The sequence below is a fragment of the Manis pentadactyla genome, chromosome 3 (genome assembly GCF_030020395.1).
Source record: "Manis pentadactyla isolate mManPen7 chromosome 3, mManPen7.hap1, whole genome shotgun sequence".
Taxonomy (NCBI): Eukaryota; Metazoa; Chordata; class Mammalia; order Pholidota; family Manidae; genus Manis; species Manis pentadactyla.
In genome coordinates, this window is record NC_080021.1 from 187,110,805 (window position 1) to 187,137,075 (window position 26,271).

Consider the following 26,271-nt stretch of genomic DNA (forward strand, 5'->3'; position numbering starts at 1 on the left):
GCAGTGAGCCTGCAGGGCCCAAACTCTTAATCTTTACATAGACAGCTACACGCTGGCCTTGGGCCTTCCATAAAGGCAGCTGCTTTGCATACGCCAAGCACATTCCAGCCTAAACCTCCTGCCCTCCTGAGTTTAGCCTCTGTCTGGAAATCTGAAATACCAGGAGTCCTGCTTGTCCTCCAGGCCCACCAGCCAGGGCTGCCCTTCTCACGAGAGGGATAAATCCCAGACCTCACAGGGGATCCTGAAATCACTGGGGTTCCTCGGACATAAAGCTTCCCTGCCATCCCTCCCAGCCCACAGCCCATTTGGACAGGCAGTTTCATCGCAGCTGCAGCTGCAGGCCCTAGCGGTCTCCCGCCTGATCTGTTCTCAGACTCTCATAACCACATTAAAACAAAAATGGCCAGTCAAGTTCAAAAGCACCAAGAAGCCATTCTTCCCACCATGCAGGCATTCTTTCTCTTCCTCCCTCCCACTGCCAGCCATCCCGCACACTCCAGGCGCCCTCACCTGTCACAATGGGATAGGACTGTGGCCCCGGCATGCTGCCCCCGATGTCGGCAGGGGTGGGGCTGGTCAGGCTGGCCTTCATGTCGTCTAGCCCTCCAGCCAGAGAGGCCATAGCTGAGTAGTCAGTAGTCTGAAAGCAGAAACAAAACAAGGACATCTCAGCATCAAGACTCCAGAGCACCCCGGTCAAATGTTACCACCACATTCTGGGCTGAGCCACTGCACTGGATTAGCACCTGCCAGCACTGAGGCCCACAGGAGGCTCACAGACTCCTGGCATTGAGAGGGCAGATTTGGCTCAACGGAACAAGACAGGTGCCCAAAATTGACAATTCTCCCTTGCTGAAGAGGTGGATAGGATTCAGAATAGCTTCACAAGAATTCAAGCTTAGCATCCTGTGGCCTATAGGTTCCCTTCGCCCAGCCCCAGTGGCCAGAGACCATCATCCTCCTGCATGTGGGGAGGGAGACATCAGGAACCAAAAGCAAGGCTTGATGAATAAGAATCTTGTTGCCAAGAGGAAAGACAGGCTTTTGATTTCAGTGCCCTTAAACCACAGATGTAGAATCACAGAAACAAGGTGAAGAGGCATCTGGGATATCAGCCAGCCCAAGCCTTCATTTCACACATAAGTAAACTGAGGCTCAAGGTAAAGAGGGCTTTGCGCATGACTGACAGGGCAGAATCCCAGTCCAGAGGATGATTCACCATAAATGCTCACCCAAACCCAATACATCAAACCAAATGAGCCACTCTGGCAGGTGCTTTTGAATTCTGCAAGTGTACGAACACCTGTATGCTGAAAACTTTGGGGTGCATACACCTAACATAACAAGTCCACACCAACCATGTGCATTTAGCCCATGAGTCATGCTCCTTTCTTTAAGCCATTTCATAAAATCAGCACTTGCAATGAGTAATTCCTTGGCATCCGAGCTACTGTCAGAATGATCTCCAGAAAAGGCTATGGAGATGCCAACCTGGGTCTTCCCATTCAAGGACAGACTAAATTACAAGCATGCATGACAGATCTCCTCCTCACTCAATCCCCAGGCCTGTTTTCAGGTAAAGAAAACATTTACAAACACCTAAGCCAAAGTATTTGGTTTTGCATGCCAAGCTCTAATGTGAGGAGTTCCCTCCAGGACCCTGGCATTCCCAATAAAGGACAAGTCCCTATCTGTCTAGAGCTATGTCCTTGGTCCTTGGCAGATGGGCACAGGGAAGCAAGCAGTCTTCTGAAAGGAGTTGCAGGCACCCTTGGTAAGATGATGAGGACTGAGCTACAGGGCAGGAAGCCAGAGGAGCCACTGGGTAAGTGTCGGGCAGAGGGGACTCAGACTCAGGCACATAACTGGTGCTTTTTTCTGCAAATGAATTAGAAAATATTTCTTTGGCATCTCAAATGCTAACTGGGGTGGAAAGCAGCAGTGAGTTCAGGAGGGGAATACTGCAGGCCCAGGCACCTTGAGATGGGGTCTCTCTGCAGACAGCTTGTCCAGAGCTCTGAGGGTTCTTAAAGCATCTCCAGCAGGGGCTGACTGAAACATGCAGAGAAGGGAACAGGCCCTAATGTCAGTCGAGGTGCTTCTTAAAGGAGAAGGACAAGATAGGGACATGCCTCCCCAACATCAGGAATCACTATAAAGCTGCAATAATTAAGACAGAGTAGGATTGGCACAAGGACAGATAAATAGATCAATGAAACAGAATCAAGTCCAGAAACTGATCTGTGCATATATGGAATCTTGATATATGAGAGAGGTGATGTACAAATCAGCAAGGGAGGATGGATTCTAATAAACAGTGCAGAGGTAACCAGTTATCCATTCAGAAACATGGGGAAAAAAGAAATTGGATCTTTACTTTACACCAGACACAAAAATCAATTCCAAGTGGATTAGGGACCTAAATGTGAAAGGCAAAGGCATCTCATGTGGTCGGCTCTAGGTCCAGCCAAAAATGCTTGTGAACAGGTCTGTCCTTGTGGAAAAGGACACAAGTGTCCCTGGCATGCTCACACAGGGTTCTTGGTCACTGGGAGGACAGTAGTGGGTCTCAGTCATCCTGCCGCACTACTCCAATGCCTCCTCCTCCAGGAAGTCCTTCCTGATTACCATTCCCCAGCAGGCAGGAGTCCTGCCTTTGCTCTGCTGGCCCCACCAAGTGGTGCTGATAAGAACCATAATCTTCATGACTGTATCTAAAGTTCACATTTATAGATCTCTTACTCTGTGTCAGGAGCTTCATCTGTATTATCCCATTTAATCCTCACAATAACTCCATGAAGTAGGTTCTATGTTATCTCCATTTTACAGATGAAGAAACTGAGACTTACACTATTATAAAGGGAAGTGACTTCCTAAGGTCACACAGATTCTAGGTGCCAGAACTAGGATTCAAACCTGGGTCCTTCTGACTCCACAGTCTTAACAAGTATCCTAATGATTTTCATACTGTGGGTTCCTGACCCTTTAACAGGTATGAAATCAATTTGCTAGTACCAACACTTTAAAAGATGAAATTAGAAAGGAAACTATCCAAGGATCTCACAAACAGAAAGAGTACGTCCTGTTTTGTAATTGTTTTACATATAAGTAGATACATGTGTACTAGTCAGAGACGAACATATATTTCTTGCTATAGGTCACTACCAGCAAAGTCTTCCTTCCATGTACCAAGGAGCTGTTTGGAAATAGTCAGTCTAGACTTCATCCCCTGTAGAACAGGGCTTGGTCATGACAAAGCCTACTGATTTGCTGAGAAGGAACTTGGAAGTAAAACTCATGGAAACAACTCCTTTTGTGCACTGCAGTGCTCAAAGAGAGGAGGCCAAAAATGCCTCTGTACAGGTTTCTTCTGAGATGGCATCTTCTGGAGTTTCTGGGACTCCTGGGGGGTGTGGATCTCCTGGGCTCCCTGGAACCTTGGTGCACCAGCTGCTGCTCAGCCACTCCAGGAAGTCCTCCCTCTGCTTGAAGGGCCCATCTCACTCAGCCACTTAGAGAACTCCTACATTGCCCACAAGACCCAGCTCAAATGTCACCTCCTCAGTGAAACCATTCCTGGGCCCCACACTCTTACAAAGAAATCATGATCCCCTTATCTATGCTCCCATACTTGGTGGCATTTTGCGCAACCTCCACTATCACACTTTCCACAATATACAGTGGCTGCTTATCTATTTCCCTCTAGGCTGCCTTGATAACATGGAACATCCCTAGAGCTCCCTAAGTGCTTTTTGAATGAATGAATACATACATAATACATAGTCCAGTAGCATGACATTAACCATAACACTCAAAAATTAACTGAGAAGTATTTGAACAAGAGCTCCAAGGGATATTCTAACTTCCCCTGGGTCCCCTCCCACCTCAAGTCAGATGACCAGAAAACAGTGTCCTTTCTACCATTAATTAAAGTCCCTAGGTATGTGCCTTCACTGATCTGTGATGGAATATCAGGCATTCATCATTTGTTAAAGGCAATAAAAGAAAACAGTCATAAAAAGAACTTTTTTTTTTAACCTCTGAAGACACTGCCCATTAGAATATTCAAATTCCTTGTCAATCTCTCCTACACTTCAAGTACCAGGAAACAGATTTTTTCCTTCTGATGAATGGTTAATCTGCCTCTGATTGGAAAAAAGATGTTGGAAACCACTGCATATCCCTTTTGCCTTGACTGCCAGGAAGCTCAATCATTCAGTGCCCAATCACCACAACCACATCATTGTTGGCACCTGTTGTAACGATCTTCTCTTTTTCTCTACATAATCTCTGAATTTTTTTCAGAATACATGTAATTGGTTATTTTGTTTATTGTTTAATTGTTTGTTTTGAAAGACATCTCAATTCCTTTGTAAAAGGGGAGGCTGGGACAGGTAGGAAGAATGACAGAAAAAAGGAACATGGGAAGAAAAATCAGGAGAGAAAAAGAGAAGAGGGAAGGCATTAATGGTGCCTATTTTCCTGGTAACAGTGACAATCTACTTCTGTTTCTCTTAGTTACTTAGGAAGCCAAGGGCTAAACAGTATCCTAGATATGCACATGGCCACACATATGTAAGTGTGTTGGTGCACCTGTGCACTTAGGAACATAAATCTCCCCTTACCCCAGCCACTGACAGTCACAGTCAATAGCTCTGTTCCACATTCTTACTTCTCTGAGCTCTTAGGGCTCTTTCTTAGGATATTATTTTGGGCTTCTGCTCCCTTCCAGTCAGAGCCCTCTGATGTTGTCCTTAACTATGACTCAAGAAGAGAAAGGAACTGAGGTCAGCAATTCATAGGCTGTCCACTCCAAGGCAACCAACTGGGATAAAACTTCTCTGCCTACTGCCACAGACTCCTGTAAGGCTTCAAGGTCAAAATCACGAGGTATGCACACCCTCCTCACAGACACCATGCTCCAGATGATGGGAAGTCTTGCACTCTCAAATGTCTCAGTTAGTGTAGTCAGGGTCAGTTTTCCCAACCTGGGAAAACTGAGGTACAGGGAGGGGAATGGACTTCCTTATTGATTTTTATCTGCAGAATTTATAGCCTTTGACCCCGTGGAGAAAGGACACATGACTCAGAGGCAAGAACCCCGTGTCCTGCCTCTTTCTCACCTGTGACCTCAGGTAAGCCAGGCCAGCTCTCTGAGCCTCAGTTTCCTCATTAATAAAATGAGATCCGAGTCTAACCCTTTGCTACCTGCTTGCCAGGGTGATTGTGAGGATCTGAAAGATTAGGAGAGGGGTAGCACTTCAGAAACTATGAACAGGAAAGGTTGGGGGATCCTAAAGGGACTCAAGAAGGCACATGCCCCAGGAAAGTGTGTGCTGGGTGTCATTTGGGTCCCTAGGAAATTACCTGGAAAAGGACTGCCTGGGGCTGCACCAAGTATTGTCTCATCAGCACGGGGCACCACTGCCATAGCATGGAGGAGAAAAGAAACACAGACACGTGAGAAGGAGGGCAGCACAGAGGAGGGCAGGGCACAGGGATGAGGCTCCAGGGCTGGCGACCTCAGAGGGCCACCTGGGGCCAAGAGGCTTCCCCATCATCTGGTGAGTTCCTCCAGGCCTGCTGCCAAGCCTCAGGCGGCCCTCAGAGCTGGGCCAAGCCAGGCCAATCACTCCCATCCTGAGGCACAAGACACCTGCCCATCAACACACCTACACCAACACACCTAGAAGAGGATGCAAGCTGGAGTAGGGGAGGTGTGTCCCCAGGGTCTGGCCTGAGGACCTGAGATAGAGGAGGCAGAGGGCTCTGAGTGCCTGAGGCAGCCAGGGCGGGACAGGGGCTGAGCGCAGATCCCTCCCTTCACTAGCTGCTGTTTCCCCATCTGTCTGATCAACTTGCACTTGATCTCTAAGTCCCCTACCACCACTGATGCACTCTGCCTCTGTAACTGGCCACAAACAAAGTATGAATTTCCTCTTCAACAGGTGAATTCCAAGGCAAGAAAAGAGAGATAGAGGGGGATCCTATAGATCAGAGGAGACTTAGAGACACAAGAATCCATTGCAATGTGAACCCTGATTCCAACAAACTGTAAAAAGTGCAACTGTGAAAAAGATTTTAGGACCTGTAGTGAAACCATTGGAAATGCAAACACTGATTAGGTACATTATAGATTAACTAACTTTCTAGGTGGGATAATGGTACCAAGGTTATGCTTGTTAGGTCTCACCTTCTAAAGAATCATTCTAAAATGTTTATAGATGAAGTTTATGATGTCTGGAGTTCACTTCAAAGTAAAGTGTGGTTAACAAATGTGGTATATCTCTGCAATTGCATACCATTCAATCCCAGAGGAACTAGATACTGCTGTGTGTTACAGCATGGATGCAACATGCTCTGCCAAAGATGCCAGACTCAGAGAGCAGAGCAAGTGTTGGCTGGAGATGGGTGGGAGCCAGGAATAACTATAAACCCACAGGAGGGGTCTTTCCAGAGTGACAGAACTGGGCCAGAACTGGATAGTGGGGTAGATGGCACAACTCTACATATTGCTACAAATATCACTGGCCCATATACTTCAAATGAGTGGATTTTATGGTATAAAAATTACATTTCAGTAAAGACATTAAAAAATAAAGTGGAGTGTGGGGGAAGCAGGGCTACTAGAGAAACAGGACCAGCTGTGAGTAGTCACTGAGTCAAGTTGAGGGGGTCTTAGTGGTCGATTAGACTATTGCATCTACTTTTGAAATTCTTGATAATTAAAGTGAGACACCCAAATGACATATATTTGACTCATGGCACTCCTTGCCCCCACTTGTCAGCTGCACAGCAGACACCTCAAGGTGAGAGGTGAGAGCACCCTCGAGGCTGAGGACAGCCAGGAGTTTGCTCCCTTGAAGGCTATTATCCCCCCATCCTCAGGGACTCCAGTTTCAAACACAGAAAGCATAAGTCCTCTCATCTGCTTAGCACTTTCCAGTTTGCAAAGTCCTTACAGGTCCATTATGTCCTTGGGAATCCTGGGGTATGGGCAGACGCAGAGAGGGGAGCCCAGGCTTGCCAACTCCAAGCTGGCCATTACCCCGAAGCAGAGTTAGAATTCAGAGTTAGAATTTCCCTACCAGCCCGGAGGGTAAAGCGCAGACGCACGGTGGAACATCCTCCTCCATGAAGCACCTTGGCCACAGACCCAACTTTACTCCAGCTAGCAGGCGAGCTTGAGTCTATAAGCAAGGAGGAATATTCCACAGTTTTTAAACCTGGGCAGGGTACACAAAAACTGTACCTGCAGAGCATATGTTAAGGAATAGTTCTGCCTTCGTTATAGTGGATTAAGCTGATTGGCAGGGAGCCTGAAGACCTGGCTTGGCGTTGGACTCCCATGCGACCTGGAGCAGACCCCACCCCTCCCTGGGCCTGGTGACTCCATCTGTCAAATGAGGAACAGAACAACAGGGCCCTTCTGGCTCAGAGGCCTCACCACGGTTCGTGCCCCCCACGTGTGGTCCTCATCATGTGGAATGTGTTTCCCCTTGACGGGGCTGAGGCTGGGCTTAGCCTACACTCTGTGGGTGGTGAAGGTATTGCCCATTCTACCCAGGGCTAAATCCAGAGGCCTGGCAGTCCTCAGAAGATGAATCTGGCTGAGGAAGCCCACAGGCCTTGGGGCCAGGAGGACAGAGTTCAGGTCTGACATGGCTAAATTCATGTGGTGTGGAACTAGGCCAGGCACCTCACACTCTCGGCACCTTTTCTAATTTATAACATGGAGATCTATGACCTACCTCACAAGGTGGTTAGAAGGCACAAAAGGGAGTGATAAGAATGTCAAATCCTTGAGGGTAGGCTTTTTATTCTCATTTTTTGAGTCCTCAGAGCCAGATATATAAGTAACACTTAAAATACTGAGAAGGGAAATGCAAGGAGAGATCTTTGTAGCAATGGAAATTCTCGGTGTGTCAGGGCCAGTGCCCCACAGGGGTGCTGTACTACAGTTTTGCAAGATGTTGTCAGTGGGAGAAACATAAGGATATATAGGATTCCACTGTATGATTTCTTACAACCACATGTGAATCTACAATTATCTTGAAATAAAAAGTTTAATTAAAAAACAAAAACAAGGTTTTAGTATTTCATCTCCACTAAAACTAATAAAGATTAAACTTGGAAGAAAAAGTTTGCTGAATGGAAGGACTACGAATGATGCTTGCAAAAGTACATGATCTACAAAGTGCTACTGTTAGTATTAACTGGGGGAAAGAACTGCCAAGGATTCTGAATGGGCTTGCTCTTCCAGGAAGCCTTCCTTGATTTCCCCTCCTCTGTGCTCCTAGAACATCTAAGTGTGCATATCTCTACCGCTGCATTTATCACTCTGCATTGTATACTTAATTGTTTAGGGCTCTCATTTCCCAGCTAGAGTGTGAACTTCATGAGGATGGGGTTGTGTGTCTCTCTCATCTTTGTGACAGCAGCTCCTGGCTCAGAGCCCAACTCTGAACAGGTGTGACATTAATGCCCATGGAACCAAATGGACTGGGACAGGTCCCATGGTCTGGCTCTGCCAACAACACCAGAGGCACTTCCCAGGATCACTGAGAGATAAGTGATCTCAAGGTGTCATCATTCATCAGAAAGTTCCCTAGGCATGAATGGGACATGCTCTTTAGTCATTTGGCTCTCCAGGACTGTGTTCGTGCCTGGGTCAAAATGGTGTGCCATGGAGTCGAGGGACTTCCAAGAAGAGATCTGCCAAATTTAACTGCCTCATCTCTCTGATTCTGTGTACAGCCTGCCAGGCATCCTTCCAGCACACCCCAGACATATCCCCAGGTAGTGTGGAATAGCAGGGGCAGCCCTGGGGGGCAAAGACTGAAATCAGATATTGTGGTTTCTATCTAGGAGAAACTTTTCCAGCAACAACTAATTGAGAGGCCCTTTCTCCTCCACTAGCCACTTAGAGAATCTTCATGAGCTCAAATCTCAGGACCCAAAGGAGCTCAAGGGCTATGGAGGCTGGCTGATTTTTATGTGATGCTTGAAACCTACCAGTGACAGAGAACTCACTACTTCCTGAGGCAGCCACTCCATGGCCACAGAGCTCAGTTTGCCCCTGGAGGCCCCCCAACCTTGGTCTCGGCTCTGCTCTCTGGGCTTTAGTTCCAACCAATGTCCTCTCAGGCCACAGCCACCAGTGCCAACCCCAGTTCAGGGCCCCCAGGTCTCCCACTCCTCATTCTGGACATGTTCTCTCTGACTGAGGCATAGGAAGCTTGCCTCTGCTTTTCTGGTGACCTCATCGTCTGGCTGAATCATGCTGTTCTCACAGTCAGCACTGAGCTCACTACAAGTTCATTTGAAATGGAAGGTGATTATGTATATGATTTTTTTTAAGTGTTCATTTTCTCCCACCCTTACCAGTGCACTATTTGCAAGCCAGAATGCCTGTGCTTATGAACTCTCCCTGGCTCCACACTGTCTCCTTGTAATGTCAACTCAAACCATACCGGCCCCAGTCCAAACCCCAATCTGATTTTTCAACTTCAATTCAAATCTATCCTACTTCCAAAACACCTCCCTCTACTCCAGCTACAGCACACACACACTCCCTGGAGAGCTCAGGCCTCTGCAGTCAGTGCCTTGGCTCACACTGTTACCCATCACACTCTAAATCCTTGTCCTCTAAGGCCCAGTTCAAATGTCATCTTCTGATGTTTAAAGTCTCTTGGGTTGAAATAAATCACCTCCTTCTCTGAATTCCCATGGCATTTTCCCTGCACTTTGTTTAGGATATCTGTTCCAAGCCACTTAGCTCTAGTACCCTGGGACCGTGTCTACTCCCCCTCTAAGATGGGGAGGCTCCTGCAGACAGCATTCCTACCTGCTGCGAAGCCAGGTCTCACCAGCAGGCCTGGGCAAGGCCTATCCCGAGTGAAACTGAGCAAGGGAGGGAAAGGAGGAGGAATGGAATTGAGAGCTCACTCTGAACCCTGAGAAATCTGCAAGGGGCAGGGGTAAAGGAGGCCTGGGCTCACAGCATTCTGGCTCTTGTCTTCCCAAACACAAAATAAATGACAAGGCTTGGAGCACAGAGCTCCACTTCTGGAGGACAAGAGCCAGGAGCCAGCAGTCAAGGCCTCCTGAATGACAGGAAGGTGCAGTGGGGGGAGTCACAGGAGGAGAGGGAGGAGGACCCCCTGTCTGGGGAGCTCCAGGGCCTGCTCCATCTCTGCCTGCCTGAGTAATGAGCAGCTCCAGATCCTGGCATGAAGAAGAGGAGGGAGAGTCCCAGAAACAATGCTCCGTCTCTGGGCAGCCAAATTCCATGGCTTGTTCTAGGCAGTCTACGCCTGGGCCTGGCTGTCCCGTCCTATAGGACTAGGAAGGAAGAAAGGCAGGGAAGCTTATTACCCCCAAAAGAATGCAGACCTCTTGGTTACCAAGGGGCCTGAACAGGGGCATGTGAAGGGAGCCTCACTCCCCTCCTAATGCACCTGTATGGTAGTCAGGGGGACATTCCAAGATGCTCATAGTTCATTTTCCTTTGGACTGACTTTCCAGCTGCAGAACAGAAGGTTATCCTGAAGCCGTTAAGAAAATGAAAAGACTTCCTTCCAAACTGCAAGATCCATAGGGTGAGGACAGGGAGGTAGGCCTGGATGCCCCTCCCCATCCCCACCACCTCTGTCCTGCTGCTGCTGCTGAGTTTTGACACACACCTGTGGGTACACATATACACATGTGTGCCGGCACACATGCACACACACTCCTCAGGCCAAAGGCCACCTCTGGCCCTTCTGCTCCCTACCAGAAAGGCCTTTCTAACAGGCGATATTCTGCAAAGGCAAACACAGGCAGCATTGGAAGGGAATGCCCTCTTTGTCACCAAGGTTTGCTAGAGCCAACCAGAAACCATGCAAGGAAAGCACCAGAAAAAGAAGGTTGAGAAGACCAGGCCTCCCACAACTTATTCAGACTCTTTGATTTGCAAGTCAGGAGCCTCTACCAGCTCTCACTTAACCCCTCACATACCTTTCATAACAGGACAGGCAGGGTAACTTGCACTTCCTGGATGCTTACTATGCACCAGGTACTGTTCTGGGTGTTAAAATGCATTGATTTATTTAATCCTTACAATAGCCCTACAGGGTAAGTACTATCATCCCTACTCTGCAGATGATGAAATGGAGGTACAAGGGGCAAACTGATGTGTCCAAATCACCACCCAGCTATGCAACTCCAGGTCCAAGGTCTTCAACAGCACTACTCAGCTCTCTGCCACTGCCATGAACTCCATCCTGGTACAGATGGGAAAGATGAGGCCAGGGAAACTGAGTCAGCTGTGTGTGTGAGTGGGGGCCAGACTCAGGTTCTGTCTGATCCCAAAGTCTGTGTTCTTTGCTATGATTCTAAGTGTCTCACAATGAGATGCTGGGACCAAAGGAGTGGGAACCACTGGCCAGGTGTCTCTTCCCATGCTTTACGACCTCATCAGACACCTACCGGCTCCTGACTCTCCACCTGCGATGAGGCCATCCCTCTACCCTGAGTGCCTTCCCTTTCCTCTGCTCCAGTCCTTGTCTATCCACTGCCTTCAAACCCTGGCTCAAGAATGCCTCCTGTAGGAAACATTTCTGGATGGGTTCAGCCATAGACATCATTAACTTTATCCTTTATTCTCCCCACTTGGACCCAGAAGATAGCCTATATGATAATGCTCAGATTTATGTCAGCATTAGCAATTAATCTTAACATTAGTAGAAAACAATAGAGAAATAAACAGAAACGTGATGTTATTAGCACTGTTATGAAGAAGTCAGGCATCTGACTGTTTGCTTGGTTCAAGAGCTGTGTTCTTTACTGAAGGTAACATTCTGACTTTTAGAAAAATCAAGCAACTAAAGGAAGGAGACACTAGGCTTAGGTTTTAGCCATTATGTATGAGCCCATATTGCTAGCACAGTGACAACAGTGTTTCGGTTTATATGCTGTTTTATCAAGGTTAACTTTACATAAGAGCCTTTGCTTTTAATTATTGAAAATATGTTTGCATTTTTCAGTTTTGTGTTAATTCCATGAATATTGTATTTTGTACCTGGAAACAAAACATAATAATAATTTGTGTGTGTGTTAATACCTATAATGTACTCAAACAAGCAAGCCATTGGCCTTGAGACTGGCCATGTACACAAACACATTACTGAAGGCTGAGTTTGAATTTGATTTTTAACAATTCCTTTTTCTCTCTTATATACACATACACATTAAATTTAGTCTCCTCATTTTATTTCCTTTACTTCTCTCCCACAAATCAAACTGCAAATAATATAAAACTGCTGGCTCGAACCAGGCTTCACACAAACAAACAAAAGCTTTCGAGCCAAAGGCAGAGATGTTCACATCTCCCATCCAACCATCTCCACCTCCTCTCCCTGCTCCAACTGCCCTGGAAATCCCTGGAATACTTCATCTTCATTTCCAGGAGAGGAAGAGGTTTGATCCCCAAATAAAAGAAACTTCAGTAGTAACAGTAAGCTGGGAAAATGCAGGCAGACTTCTCCTTGCCACCCATGTCAAGCTCACAAAGAGAAAAAATCGTACCATCCGACATGGTTGGGAGAGTTTGATCCAAAGCAGTGCTAATTAATATCCCCGGCTTTCCAGAAGCCAGTGCCACATACAGCTGCGAGGGCAACAAGGCTGTTCTCCCTCCAGTTTTATGGGAAGAGCATTTTCATTACAAAGCCTCCTCCCAGACCCTCCTCTCTCCGCCAAATTAGCCTCTAGAAGGAAATGGATGATCCATATATCAGAACTCTTTCTCTCCCCGTTAATTTTCTTATTTATATCCCATTTTTAAAGTTTATTGGTGCAACTCCCTGTGCACCTGTCCAGAGCCCTTCTGACAAGCAGTGGTGCCTTCCCGCCTCCCCCAGCCAGGGGCACTTTGTGCACTGGTCACCAGGATGTGCCAACTTTTTGAAATCTGCCTTGGAGAGAGCTGACTCCAGTGGCACTTCCTGCCTCCTGCACATACACTTTTATTTTTTTTTAATGAATGTTGAAGGTTCTAAGCTCATTCCTATGTGGAATATACATAGATTTGATGGCTTAGCAGGAACTATGGGTGATTCCCAGAGACCCCTTAAAACCCTAGGGGAGTGTCCCCACCCAAATCAAGCATCCCCAGCCGTTCCAGCAGAGTTGACCCATTTTTAACCCAAACTGCCAGAGCACTGGGCAGGCCCAGGGAGGCCACATACCCTACCATTTTATTCTGAAATCACACGTGCTGAAGGCTGTCTCTTTCCAACCTCCTGAAGGGACCCCAAATCCAATCTAAATGTCTCGAATTTACCTGTTTGTCTTTTATACATATAAATAGCTGCATTTCCATTCTCTCTTTGTTTCTCATTTTCATTTGGTTCTAATATCTGCATGTAAATGTCGGAAAATAGCATCTGTAATTGGAGATTATGAAGTATGGCCAGCTCCTGACAGGCTGCTAAGGAAGATGGATTATCCTCATTTTTCTGTAAATTTTGTCAATTTTGGAATTCATAAGCTATCAACACTGATCAAAATGGGACTTCACAGCTGTGTCAAAAAAGAGAGAGAGCAAGCAGGAGAGTGAGCTCCGGACGGCGTGCGGTTGCGCGCAGGGGCCGGCGGCCCGCGGCGGGCGGTGGCGCAGCAGAACGGATGCCCGGCGCTCCTCCCCGCGCCCGCCTATCCTCGCGGGCAGCTCCCTCTGCACCCGCGCCCTGGAACTCGGGCTGGGGCTGCCTAGTCCCCTGGCTAAATCAAACGGCTAAATCACGCTATTGGAAGGCCGCAAATCCTCCAAGGCACCCACTCAAACCGAGGTTTAATTTACTGCCCAGCGCTGCCGCCCTTATTTATCCGGGGGAGTCCGCAGGCTCGCTCCGCGCGGGCCTCGGAGATGTTCTACTCCTTCCAGACCATCACGGCCCACTTGAGGTAATTGTGTTGGTGTCTCTCTCTCTCAATTTTCCCATTACTGGGAGTAAGTACTGTTGGGACTCTGTAATAGCCCGACTGCAGCCCATATCAATAACAGATGAGGTTTAATCGTCCAACACAGAAATTATTTAGGCGCAGTAAGGACATTCAATGTCATTTGCATAATGGCATTTCTATCTCACGCACCTAACCCGTCTTGCATAAACAAGGCCTTGGGACCATAAATAATAATAAATCATGACGTCTGCACGCCTCTTGCGGTAATAGGAGCCACTCTTTGTGGAAATTATTTCAGCAGAAAATGGGCATTGTAATTTTAAAGACATGTGGCGCAGTGAGGCGCGGTAAATCACAAGGGCCCGCGATCCCCAGGAGCAGCCGGGGAACCTGCCCCAAGCCGGAGCCCCGCAGCGACATCCCTGGGGCACAGGAGGAGGAGGGCGGGTCTTGAGGGGGTAAACATTCGGGGCCTCTAGAACAGCCACCAGAGCGTGCCACTGTTCTAGGAAGCAGCAAGAGGGCAGGATGCACAGAGCCCAGCACAGGAGGAGTCGCCTCTGGGCCTGGAGAAACACCCAGGCCTCAGGCCAGCAACAGTCTTTGTTCCAGGAGAAAGGAAGCTCTATGAGGGCAGCGGGATTTCTGTCTGTTCTGTTCCCTTCTATGCCTAGAGCAGCACCTGGCACCCACCAGGCGTTTGGGAAATAATCCTAAAGAAATACAAAGAGAGATGATCCTGGCCCAGGCAGTGAGCGGATGAAAAGAGCCCTGAAACAGGTTAAGGTGAGAGAGATGGTGGCACAGACGCAGAAGGAATTAAGGCAGGAACTGGCACAGAAGCAGTTGTGCCACTACGTGGTGAGTGATGGAGTAAAATTGCCCAGTTAACTCTAAAACATACCACAAGGCAGCTGTGGGTAAGAGAAAGGCACAGATGGGGAGATGGGGAGCAGAGCCCGCATGGCTGCAGGCTGGAGAGGCAGACACAAGTAGGTTAGAACTTCAGCTCCACTCCCCTCGGACCAGTGGCCCTAAGCTCTGTGCCCCAGTTCCTCCGCTGCAGAACGCACCTACCAGCCATATTAGCTCAAAGAGTTGTGCTGGGCTTACATGTATGCCAAGTGCCTAGTGCTTCATCTAGCTTAGCATTATTATTGGGACAACTGCTATTCTTTGGGAAGTAATGGAACTATTCTTTGGGAAGTAACAGAAGTGAGTTCAGATATAACTTTGCCTCTGTGATCTGGGATAAGCTACTCCATCCCTCTGGGCCTCAGCTTCCTCTCTCTGTCCCAGAAGAGTTTAAGATGGTCCCCACTCACCTCTGGAAGTGCTGAGGCCCCAGACAGGTCATGCTGTGAAGCTTGTTGTTACTATACAGTGCTGCCTGTGTGGGAGGATTGAACGTTAACATTCCTCATGATCGTGAGCAAAAAGAGAAGGGGAGCATTCCCAGCACTCACCCAATGTCATCTCCAGCCACGCCCAACACTGGCAGCACCCTGGAAAGTTCGTGCTTACCAGAAAAAGTTCTGGTTCTTACACCAAAGCAAACACAGTGTTGCCTCTGGGAGGGCGAAGAGGGGGCGGAGATTGGCATTGTTAGGGTAAACCTCTCTAATGTGTTAATTTTACTGGAAGAAAAGTTCTACTGTGTCCTCATGATCTTTAAAGTTGACGAAATTTCGTGTGAAACTTTTCATCTCTGCCTTGGCACATGCAACTCCCCCTACTGGAGCACCAAAGGCTAGGAAATGCTGACAGGACAGCAGTAAAGGGCCAGTCCTGTGATTCTCCAACAACTGAAGTTCTCTCCCAAAAGAACAAAGAGAAACAGCAATCATTTCTCTGGCAAGTCTGCGCAGGGGGCGTTGGCCCGAGGGCTGCAGCGTGCTGCCGCCACCTACAACCTCAGGGCACAGCCACCTCCAGCTCACACATTTCCTTCACCTTCACCAAAATGTGAAAACTGCTCAAAAGCCAAATGAAGTCTGGAGTTAGTTATTAGTGTTGTACCAATGCTGGTTTCTTGGTTTCAACAAATGGATGGTGGTTACATAAGACACTAACGATAGGGGAAACTGGGTGAGAAGTATGTGGGAACTCTCTGTACTATCTTCACAAATTTGCCGTAAATTTAAAACTATTCCAAATTGAAAAGTGTATGTAAAAAACATAAGAAGCCAGACTGCACTGCTAGTAAGAGAACAGCAAGTTAAAATCACATGTCTTCTTTTCCATCTATCAGAGTAGCGATGATTCACAAGGTTGCTCCTACACGGTGCGGGCGGATGGGGGAAATAGGTCTTCTCACTGCGGGGGATGACGTGAAGGCAGTGAGGGCTTGCTCTCACATATCATAATGCGTATACACTGATTTGGCCGTTCTACTTCTGGGACCTGATTCTGGAGGTACAGTCCCATGTGCAAAAATAAATATGGACAAGGATGCTCAATGCAACCTTTTTTGAAAAAGAAAAAAATCAGAAACAACCAATAGGAGAGTTAGATAAATTATGATACCCCATATAATGGAATACCATGAAGCCAGTAAAAAGAAGGATGCAGTACTCTTGTCAATGTGGAACAATTTCCAGAAACAGTTGCTAAAATTTGAAAAGAGCAAAACTGGAACAATGCATATAGTATGCTACCATATGTGTTCACAAGGGGGGAGTTATAGATATATGTATTGAAAAACCATATGTACACACATAAACCTTACCCTCCTTAAAGTTTTGCATGTAAATCTCTAAAGAATACAGAACTGGGAATAGTGGTTGCCTCCCAGGAGTTCAGGGAGCATGGAATGAGGAGGAGACTTTTCACTTTATACATTTGGTATTGTCTGAAATTGTTATCACTGGCATGTACTGCCTTTGAAATTTTTTTTTGAATAAAAAAATAAAGTGTCACTCAGGTAAATGGCAATGAGCACATGCTGCCTGGACTTGAACAGGGCCACAGCTGTGTCCATGGGCCCTTCAGGACCATCTGTCTTGTGAGGTGAGCTCTGTACCTCTGCATCACTCGGTGTGTCTGGCTCGAGTCCCCTGGCAGTGTGCTCAGCAGCTGGCACTGGATGCAGGAATCCATGGTCCTGCCTGTGTGTCTAGAATGCTGCCCTACTCCTCAGCTCAGAGAAGGGCTAAGGCCCCTATATCAGACCCCCAGCTTCAGACAGTGTCTGAGCTGGAAGGGATTTGGGGTATCCCTATTCACCAATTTTCAGGTGGGAAGTTAAGGCCTGGTAAGGGGAAAAGACTGGCTCAAGGGACACCACAGGCAAGTAGGTGGGCCCAAATCAGGGCTCAGGTCTCAGGAAAAGCCACACTTGCTGTTGGGAGGAGAGAGACAGGCTCCAGTTCCCTGGCCCTCAACTGCTTCACTAGCAAAATGGGGTAAGAGCCTCTGTCTGTACTTCATATCCCAGAAATATTAATAGGGATCAAATAAGGTCACAGTTATGAAAGCAGTCACAGAATTTCTCAGCACCTAACATCCTTATTGATGTGCTGGGTGGACCTTGAGGAAGGTCCACAACAGGCCCACTTACAAACCCTGGCTCGGTTATAAGAGTGTGCCCAGCACTGACACCCCTTTTATGTTGAGCTTTGCTCCAACTCAATCCGAGAGGTACTGTCATTATTAGTCTTTCTTTTTGTAGAGGTGGAAATTCAGGTGCAGAGATGAGGCGAGTTTCCCATAATCACACAAGTAGTAAAACTGTAACCTAGATCATGCAGCTACAAATGCTGATGTTGGAGGCAAAGCTCTTAACAGAGAAGCTGCCAGCAGTAGAGGCGGTGCACGTGGGCACAGGAGCACTGGTTGCCACGAAAGGCTGTGGCCAGTGGGCGGGACCTAGTGGCCAGTCAGCTACCTTCAGCACAGCTGACTCCACACCGGGGGTGCTGTTAGCGCGCTGGCCACTTACCAAGGACTGGAACACCCGCCACCCCTTCTCTCCCAGCCCCCCTCTGCACCCAGCCCCTCGGTTCCCCCCACCAGGGCCTTCCCTGTCCTTAGGTGCACCCTCCTCCAGGGTGTGCCCCATCTCAGCCCAATCTGCACACCTCGCCTGCTTCATGCTCTTTTCTCCTCAGTCTCTGTGACATGAGCAGGATTGTCTTGCCTTATGTGTCCAATCTGTCTGCAGGATGACTAAATCTGCCTCCCCAAGGACACTGCCTTGACATGGGGGCAGTCCAAGCAGGGAGCTCCGGCAGAGAGGGGAAGTCAGGGGACCCCAGATCCTTCCCAGTTTCTGGCTGGCTCCCAGCATCCGACAGACACTAGCTCCATTCCACTTCCCATCCTTTCCTAAACCTCATTTCAAATGGTTATACCTGCCTTCCAGAACATGCACTGGAGTTTTACCACCTAACATTTCTTTCAAAAATCAGAACTTCATGGTAAGATAGGCTGATTTACTCACTTACTTCAACCCTATTGAAGACACTGCTGAGGATTTGTGGATTAGTTCAACATTCACATGTGCACACAAAGCCACATTTTTGCAAGCTATTTAATACCTGAAAAGAAGGCCTAGGAATCTCTGTATAAAGATTCAGGGTAAAATAATATTTCAAGAGAATTTTCATAAGACAATCAGAAGAGTTACATGGAAGACTTTGTGTAAACTTTGAGTAAATGAATCCCCAAACAACGGTGCCTAGCAGTGACTGCTGTATTCATGTTAATTATTCATACACTCATTCTTTCCTACCTCATCACTTGCCAAAAAATATCTAAAACAGCTCACAATGATATAAAAAATACAAGGAATCAGGAAGGGCAGGAAGGAAGGCAAGAGGAGAGCACAGAATGGGACCAACAATCGCAGACAGAGCCGATGGTGAACACGTATGACCTGCCCCCATGGACTCTGCATTGCACAGGGACCCTCACTTAAACTTCGCACAGGTCCATCAGGCAAGCACTCATTACCCCCATTTTGTAGATGAAGAAACTGAGGCTTAGCAAGGCCACGTAACCTGCCCAGGACCAGGTGGTTGGTAGACATGGAGTTGGGAATGAACCCCCACAATTTGGCCCTGGAACCCACACTCTCAAGCACCATGCTCTCCACACTCTCAAAGCCAAGATCAAGGCTAGAGGCTTAGGAACTTGCTACAGGTGGGACCACATCCAGCCCTCCTCTCTGCCTCCGGGAAGAGAGAAACCTGGTGTTCACTGCACAGAGTCCATGAAATGTGAACTGCCCGCTGCTCCTGGGTTCTCCCTCTGCCTCTCAGCCCAGGCAGGGCTCTCCCCAGCCTCTGCAAAGAGCAGGCTGAGAGGTCCCGAGTGGGCCTCAGGAATGACTACCACAGGATGTTTCTGAAGGTGTCACTCATGCGGATTCAGGCATCACCCCCAAGTGCAATTCAGTGAAAGTGACACTAAGGAGACCATGGGTGTGGGTGGGGGGTGGGGAATAGTTACCCAATTCAATGGCTTAATCTGGGAATAATTTTAAAATAAGTGAGAGATTCAAAGATTATATGTTCTCCAAGAAATCCTCCCTAAGTATGGTTTCTCTGAGCCAAACAAATGCCAATGGGGAGTGTTTTGATTCCTAACAAGGGGCAGGAGGGAAGCTACTTTGCACCCACAGCATAAGACAGACCTGGCTTGAGGGGTGTCTGTGAAACGAGGGGCCTGATGGACCTGGGGCTGAAACCTTGCAGAGGGGAGTGGAGCACCCACCCACCAGCAGAGAGGACTTTCCTTGGAAAACTGTTTTGGATCCACTCCAACTCACAGTTATCTAGATGATGGGGACCCCTGAGTTATCCTCCATTTAGCACTGTCACAAGGGTTGTGGCCCAGAAGATACCTGGGGCAGGTACAGCCACACTCCCATCTCTGTCATTAGAAAACAAAGGAAGTAGAAGTCCCTTTGGATGGCTGGTTTTGATCAATGCTACTTCTAGTACCTTCTGAGAAGAAATCTATGCCAAGATAACCAAATCAATTAACTTGTTAAAACAGACTGCTATTTATAAATCTGCTCACACATGAGAACAGGCCCTAAAATTAATAACTTTTATTTTAAAAGTTATTAATTTGCCATTCTTGCTGGCAAATTGGCTCAGCTGGTCCAATTGCTTGGGCCTCTCCTTGAATGAGATAGAAGAGGCTCTCTTCAAATCCCAGCCACCACTCACCAGCTGCATGGCCTGGGGAAAGCTACTTGGCCATTTTATCCCTCAGTTTTTTCCTCTATAAAATCAAGATAATGAAAGTCTCAACTTGACAGGGCTGTTGCATGGATTGAAAGAGTTAATTTCATGCAAAGCACACAGACCAGTGCTTGGCACCATGTAAGTTTTCTATTACAAAGCAGCATGGTCCAGACCGAACAGTATCCAATCCAGGGACTAGAGAGTATCCAATCTACTGGAGGGTGGAAAGTTCTCTACACCAGGGTACAACACCCACATAATCCAAAAAAAAGGAAATTGAAAGAAGCACATGCAAGGAACTCCACGCCGATCTCTCAGGAGGCTCACAAGGGTGCCCCTGCCCAGCTTCCCCTGAGCTCCAGGAACTCTGCAGCACTGAGCAGCACTGCTCTGAGCATTCCTGTATGGGTCTCCAGGGCACAAAGGGCCGGCTTGAGTTTTTAAATCAAGCAGCTGTTATTGGGAACCAGTCAGAGATCTAGAGAAATCCAAGCAGTTTACCTCAGTCTGCTGAGCCAGGAAAATAAACTTCCCCAGAACCAGTCAAAATCCAGGCCCACATTCACCAGGTTGCAGCCTCTAGAGATTATGACCCCAAATATGCTCTAGTGTGGGATCTCATGGCCGATCTCAGACCCTCCTGTAAGACTTTCCTATAGCTAAGCTTCTTCAGGGTGAAATAATATTTCAAAAGAATTTTCATAATAAAATCAGAAAAGATACATAAAAGACAATCCAAGACAATGAGGGGTTCATCATTCAAGATTGTATGTGAACATTTCTGAGTTGTTTTGCCACCCAGCACAGATGGGGTTTTCTGACTCCGGGTAATGGAAGAGAAAGCCAGGTGCTGGGGGCTCACATGCTCACCAGGGCCTTTTGTGGTTCAAGTCCATTTTAGGATGTTAGAAACTCCCTGGTGAGCTGAGAGGCATCCCCAGGAGACACTTGAGGCAACATATGTACCAATAGGCAGCTCACCAACAGAATTTGGAAGCCCCATGGCCCACTTTTGGCTTCTTAGTTCCTAACCTCCCAAAGCACAAGGAATAAATGAGGAGCTGGTCATGCCCAGAGCCAAAACAGGAGGGCAGCAGTTACCCAAATATCCATCTACAGAGGATCAGAAGCCCAGAAAAAGGTTGGTAGTGAGAGAATCTACAGTGCTTCCCCCAGGGCATAGGTAGCATAGGAGTTCTCCAGGTTTATTCCACATGTTACAATTTAACATCCAGATTTGGTTCATAAGTGAATCTGTTGAGAACAATCTGTATAAATTAATACACCTATTCCTAAAGGAGCATCTCATTGGGGAGCAGGCTCCCCTTCCCAGCAGCTCCAGACACAGCCCCACCAGCCCCACCACCATCCACACCCCCAACCTCCTAAAGTGATGAGCATGGAAGTTGAAAAGACCATAAAAATGACACTGTATTACCAAAACTACTGTATGTGTCTTGCCAGGTAAATATAACGTAAAAGTTTTAAACCTTGTCCTGTATCATCAGTTTCCTCTTTTAAATGAGGAAAAGAAACACAAAGGAAGGGTTTGTTATGAGGATTAAATGAGATTATACATGTAAAGCATTTAGCCATATGCACTGTCCAGATATTATTGTATTCTAGGTTATACTACATTTCTCTATATTGTATTATGTATGTGTGCATATGTGTGCATATGTGTATGTGTGTGCACATGGTTTTTTAAATAGGCTTTCCAGAGTCATCAAACTCACCCCCACACACTCCAGCCTCTTGAAGCTATTCCCCTTCCCCTAGCCCACACGTGCACAGGCCTCCAGGCTCCCTCTCTCCGTCTTCTCCACCTGGCCTCCAGCACTCAGCCTCTCCCCACCTATTTCCTGTGCAGCCCCAGACTATAAGCTCTGACGGGGCAGAAGCCTTGTCTGCATCATTCAGGCACTCTCCGAAGGAGTCAGTAGTAAGGAGAGATAATACCTATTGTGTTTCTGCCTGCCAACAGCTGCCCAAGGCCTTACATACAGGAGCCTCTCATCTGTCCTCAGATCAAGTGGGGCACACCAGCATCCCTGCTAGATCACACAACCAGTAGGTACGGGGACCAGGTGCCAGGAGCAAACGAACTGCAGAGCCCTGGCTCTGAATCACACTGCCATGTGGCCAGCAAGGGTGACCACTGCGGTGCTGTCTGAGTCCCCAGATAGGCAGGGCATGAGGGGGAGTGACAGGCGTCCCCGAGGGCATGGGCACAGGTGCTGCGAGTCCCAGCCCTTTGAGGGACAATGGCAAACTCAGAAGTAGCAGGTCTGGGTTTGAATAACCCCTTCTCCCTTCAGGACAGACCCAGGAGACCAGAGAATTCCTGTCCTCTGTTGTACTAAAAGGGAAGGATTTTTCTAATTTTTTTTTACTGAAGTATAGTTGATATACAATACAAAAGGGAAACATTAATTTACTTGTTTGTAGGGGAAAATTCTTGTACTATAACTCAGATAATTTATTAGGAAGATTTCTTAGCTCCTCAGGCAGAAGTTCTGAAAGTGATACAAATTGTGATTTTGATTACTTTAATGGGATTTCCCCTGAAGCCTGAGCTCATCTGCCTGCGTAATCTGTAGCCAGGCAAACAGTAAAGCCCTGAGAAAGCCTGGGGAGGAGAAAGTTGCCAGCAACTCGGCAGCGCACAGGTTCCTGCAAATGTCCCACCGCTGCAGGTCAAATGGCACACCTCTGGCCTACCTCTCAGCCTCTGCCTCCTCTCGCGCCCTCTCCTGCCCAGCCACCCTGACCCCTTGCCCACCATGACCCCACCCCTCTGCCCTGCAGAACCACTGCTGTGGCAAAATGCTCTTTGATGATAATGATAATAATACCAGTAATAATAGGAATAAAAATATTTATCAAGTGTCCATTATGGGCTGGACCCTCTGCTAAGCCTTTTTCGTGTTCATTTCATTTAATCTATATAACCAAAATGACACAAGAACTGCTATCATCCCATTTTACTTCTAAGAAAAAATCGAAGTTAAAGAAGTGGTAAAACCAAGTAGGTTTAAAATAATAACTTTGTGCATGAAGGAGGGCAAGTTACTGTTTGTTTGAAATGTGATGGTGAGCGGTGTGCTCAACCCAGACCCAGAGATCCCACAGATCTGGAGGTAAGCCTGCATGCAATCCCTTACTACCATCCCCTCCCAAGGGGCTCAGGGGTAACATAACTGGTTGCGAAGTCACAAGCAGCTGCTCCAGAGGACTGTGCTCTTAGCCACAATGCCGTGCTGCCTCCAGCAGGCCTCCAGGTGGAGGTCCTTGCAGATGTCCTCTGCAGTGGAAAGCACAGCTCCTTCCTCTCCCCAAGACTTTCTAGGCAAAGCAGAGGGGTCTGCATACTCACTGTCTCCGGCGCCAATTCCAGGCCCCCATTCCACACACCATCCTGCCACATCTCCTCCCCAGAATCCCATGCCATCTGCCAGTGCCCCCAAGCCAGTGCCTTCAAACTGTTAGTGAACTGCCTACATCCTTCCTGACAGGTGCCCTCTTCCTGTGGACCTCCCGCCATCATCTTCCCCTGTGCTCAGCTTCACTGAGCTCACCTCTTTGACTCCACGGGTCTTGGTCTCCATTCCCCTGCCCCAGCCTATCGATGGCCACAGGAAAGACCTCATCCTGTCATTTAGAACCGGTCTGCCTCCAAGACATCAGGCCCCTGAGCACTTTCTGAGCACAGCCTTTCATCACCTCCTTTCACCCACTTATCCCAGTGAGCTGGCTCTTGCCAGAACCCCAGAAGTTACAACAGTTGGATAAAGTTATCTGCCCTCTTGGTGACCTGAAATGATAACATTGCCAATTCCCTTACCCCAGCCCAGGAACATCTATATCCTCTTAAAAGCACTGATCCTGAGCTGGACTATGTGATGGTCTTCAATAAGTTCATCCTGTTTTGTTTCACAGACAAGATATCAGGAAAGAATCAACAAATCCATTTTTCTCTAAAATCGAGGAGAGGAAAGGCAACCACATGTCAGAGAATGCCAGAGCTTGGAGCTGGAAGGGACCCTGGTGGTTCTCTCTTCCAAGTTCCATCCGATGCTTCACAGCTGTCCTCGGCCTTCCTCCAAGTGGCCACCCTGTCCATGCCACATTCTCCCAGTGAAGAAAACCCACAGCCCAACCCACATTTGGGCAGTCCTGACTGTTTAGAAGAAAGCCGCCTCTCTTTAATTTCCATCTAGGTCCTGGTTCTACCCATTGGAACCACAAATAGGTCTGCTCCTCCTCCACAGGAGCCCTTCTGAGATCAGATTACAGTCTTGTGTATCCACTGAGTTTTCTTTTCTCCATGCCGGCCAGTTTCAGTTCCTCTCGAAGTACCTCACAAGATGGGTTCAAGGAGTAAGGAAGCGGGTAGTATAAGTGGGGAGCTGGATAAATGATGGTTCAAGCTACAGGCCCAGTCAAGATCTGACTCCAAATGTTTCTGCCTATAGGTGTTTGGACAAGTTGTCCTCTCTCCCCTCAGTTTTTTCTCTGTAATATGGGAATCATGTTACACTGCCTCCTTCATAGAACATGGAGGGGGAGGGTAAGGAGCTACATAAAGAGTTCAGCACAGTACCTGGCATATACTAAGTGTTTAGTGAATGTTAGCTCTTAAGTCTAGTCCTTTCCCCAACCTGGTCACCTCCTCTTGTCATGTTCGATCAGTCAACATCCTTCTTAAGATGAAGCACGCACCTGGAATCCCACACCACAAATGTGGCCTGTCCAACACAGAAGAGAGCAGTCCAGAGTCTGTTTCCATTGACAGCCACATGGCTGAGTTTACAGACAACTAAAACCTCTAGATGTTTCTGACCAGTACATCTGTTCATCTTCATGTCCCCTTCCCTCAGTTTTCTGAAATATTACTTCTATAACTATGGAGTTATTATTATTTGTGAAACCACTGATCCATTCCTATACTGAGGCCTGTCCACTCACTGCTGTAGCGATACCTATTCACCTACTGTCATTTTTAGAACATACAGTCTAGAAATTCTTCCTTTTTTAGTTAACACTGGCTCTGTAAGGAGACACAGATTAGGCAAGGAGTAGGAAGAAGGCCTTTCATTTTTATTTAGTATGATTCTGTATTGAACTTTTTGCTACAGGTACATCTTTGAAAAGGCCTTTATTTGCCTTCACTATTAAATGATCGTTTATCTTAGCATAGGTCAATTGTTATTATCTCTTAACACTTGAAGACATTGTCTGCTGTCTTCTGACATCTGTTGATGCTTAAAAAAAGTGTCTTATAATCTGAAAGTTATACTTTCTCTCTGGTTGCTTTTATAATTTTCTCTTTGTCTCTGATGTTCTTCAACTTCACTATAGTTTTGCTTAGATGTGCATTTGTTTTTATTTAACTTACTTGGAGTTTAGTATTCTTCTTCAACCTAATGATACATGTCTTAGAATAGTTCTGTTCTTTAGCCATTATTTATTCAAATATTGCCTCACCTCAATTTTTTCCATCTATTTTTCCAGAGCAACACTTAGATGTATGTTGGACCTTCCCATGAAATTTTGTTTATTGCTTACACTCTGTTTCATATTTCCCAACTCTTTAGATTTCTATACTGCATTCTTGGCAATTTCCTCAGCTCTGTCTCACAAATCACTAACTTTCTATTCAGCTGTACCTTATCTGGTATTTAACCCATGAATTGAATTTTTAATTTTGATGACTATTTTGTTTCTAGAAAATTTATTTTGGTTCTTTTTCTAATCTGCTTATACTTATTTAAGGGTATCTTATTCTTTTGTAATGTTTCTTGTCATTTTTTCATCTCTCTAGTCATTTTATGTCTTTTTCAGATCCTTATCTTAGGTTCTTAGAATACTAAGCTTCCTGGTTACATCTCCTCACATAATCATTTCCTCCTCCTTTCCCTGTGTGGTTTGCAATTTTTATTTGTGAGCTCATCTTCAATGGTTATCATTTACTCTGTAGGCATGTTGACAAACTATTGTGGAAGGGTCCAGATAAGAGTTTTTCATGTGCTTTTGATAAGCATCTCAAGGATTTCACTGATATGAGGCCAGGTTTATATTAATTTATATTCCTAGGTTTCCTGTGAATAATATAAAACAAGATACC

General features: G+C 46.9%; 1 protein-coding gene across 6 annotated transcripts in view; it reads right to left on the reverse strand.

The window, feature by feature from the left end:
* The window catches only part of PAX5 (paired box 5), a 168,856-nt gene that overhangs the window by 74,300 nt on the left and 68,285 nt on the right, over window positions 1-26,271 (reverse strand). For 3 of the 6 annotated variants that reach the window (XM_036888475.2, XM_036888471.2, XM_036888472.2), the window contains exons 7-8: window positions 5,371-5,427; window positions 514-643 (exon numbers count right to left, since the gene is read on the reverse strand). In XM_036888475.2, the coding sequence (XP_036744370.1) occupies window positions 514-643; window positions 5,371-5,427 (187 nt within the window). The remainder of the gene's footprint in view (window positions 1-513; window positions 644-5,370; window positions 5,428-26,271) is intronic. The other 3 variants (XM_036888476.2, XM_036888473.2, XM_036888474.2) reach the window with 1 other exon arrangement.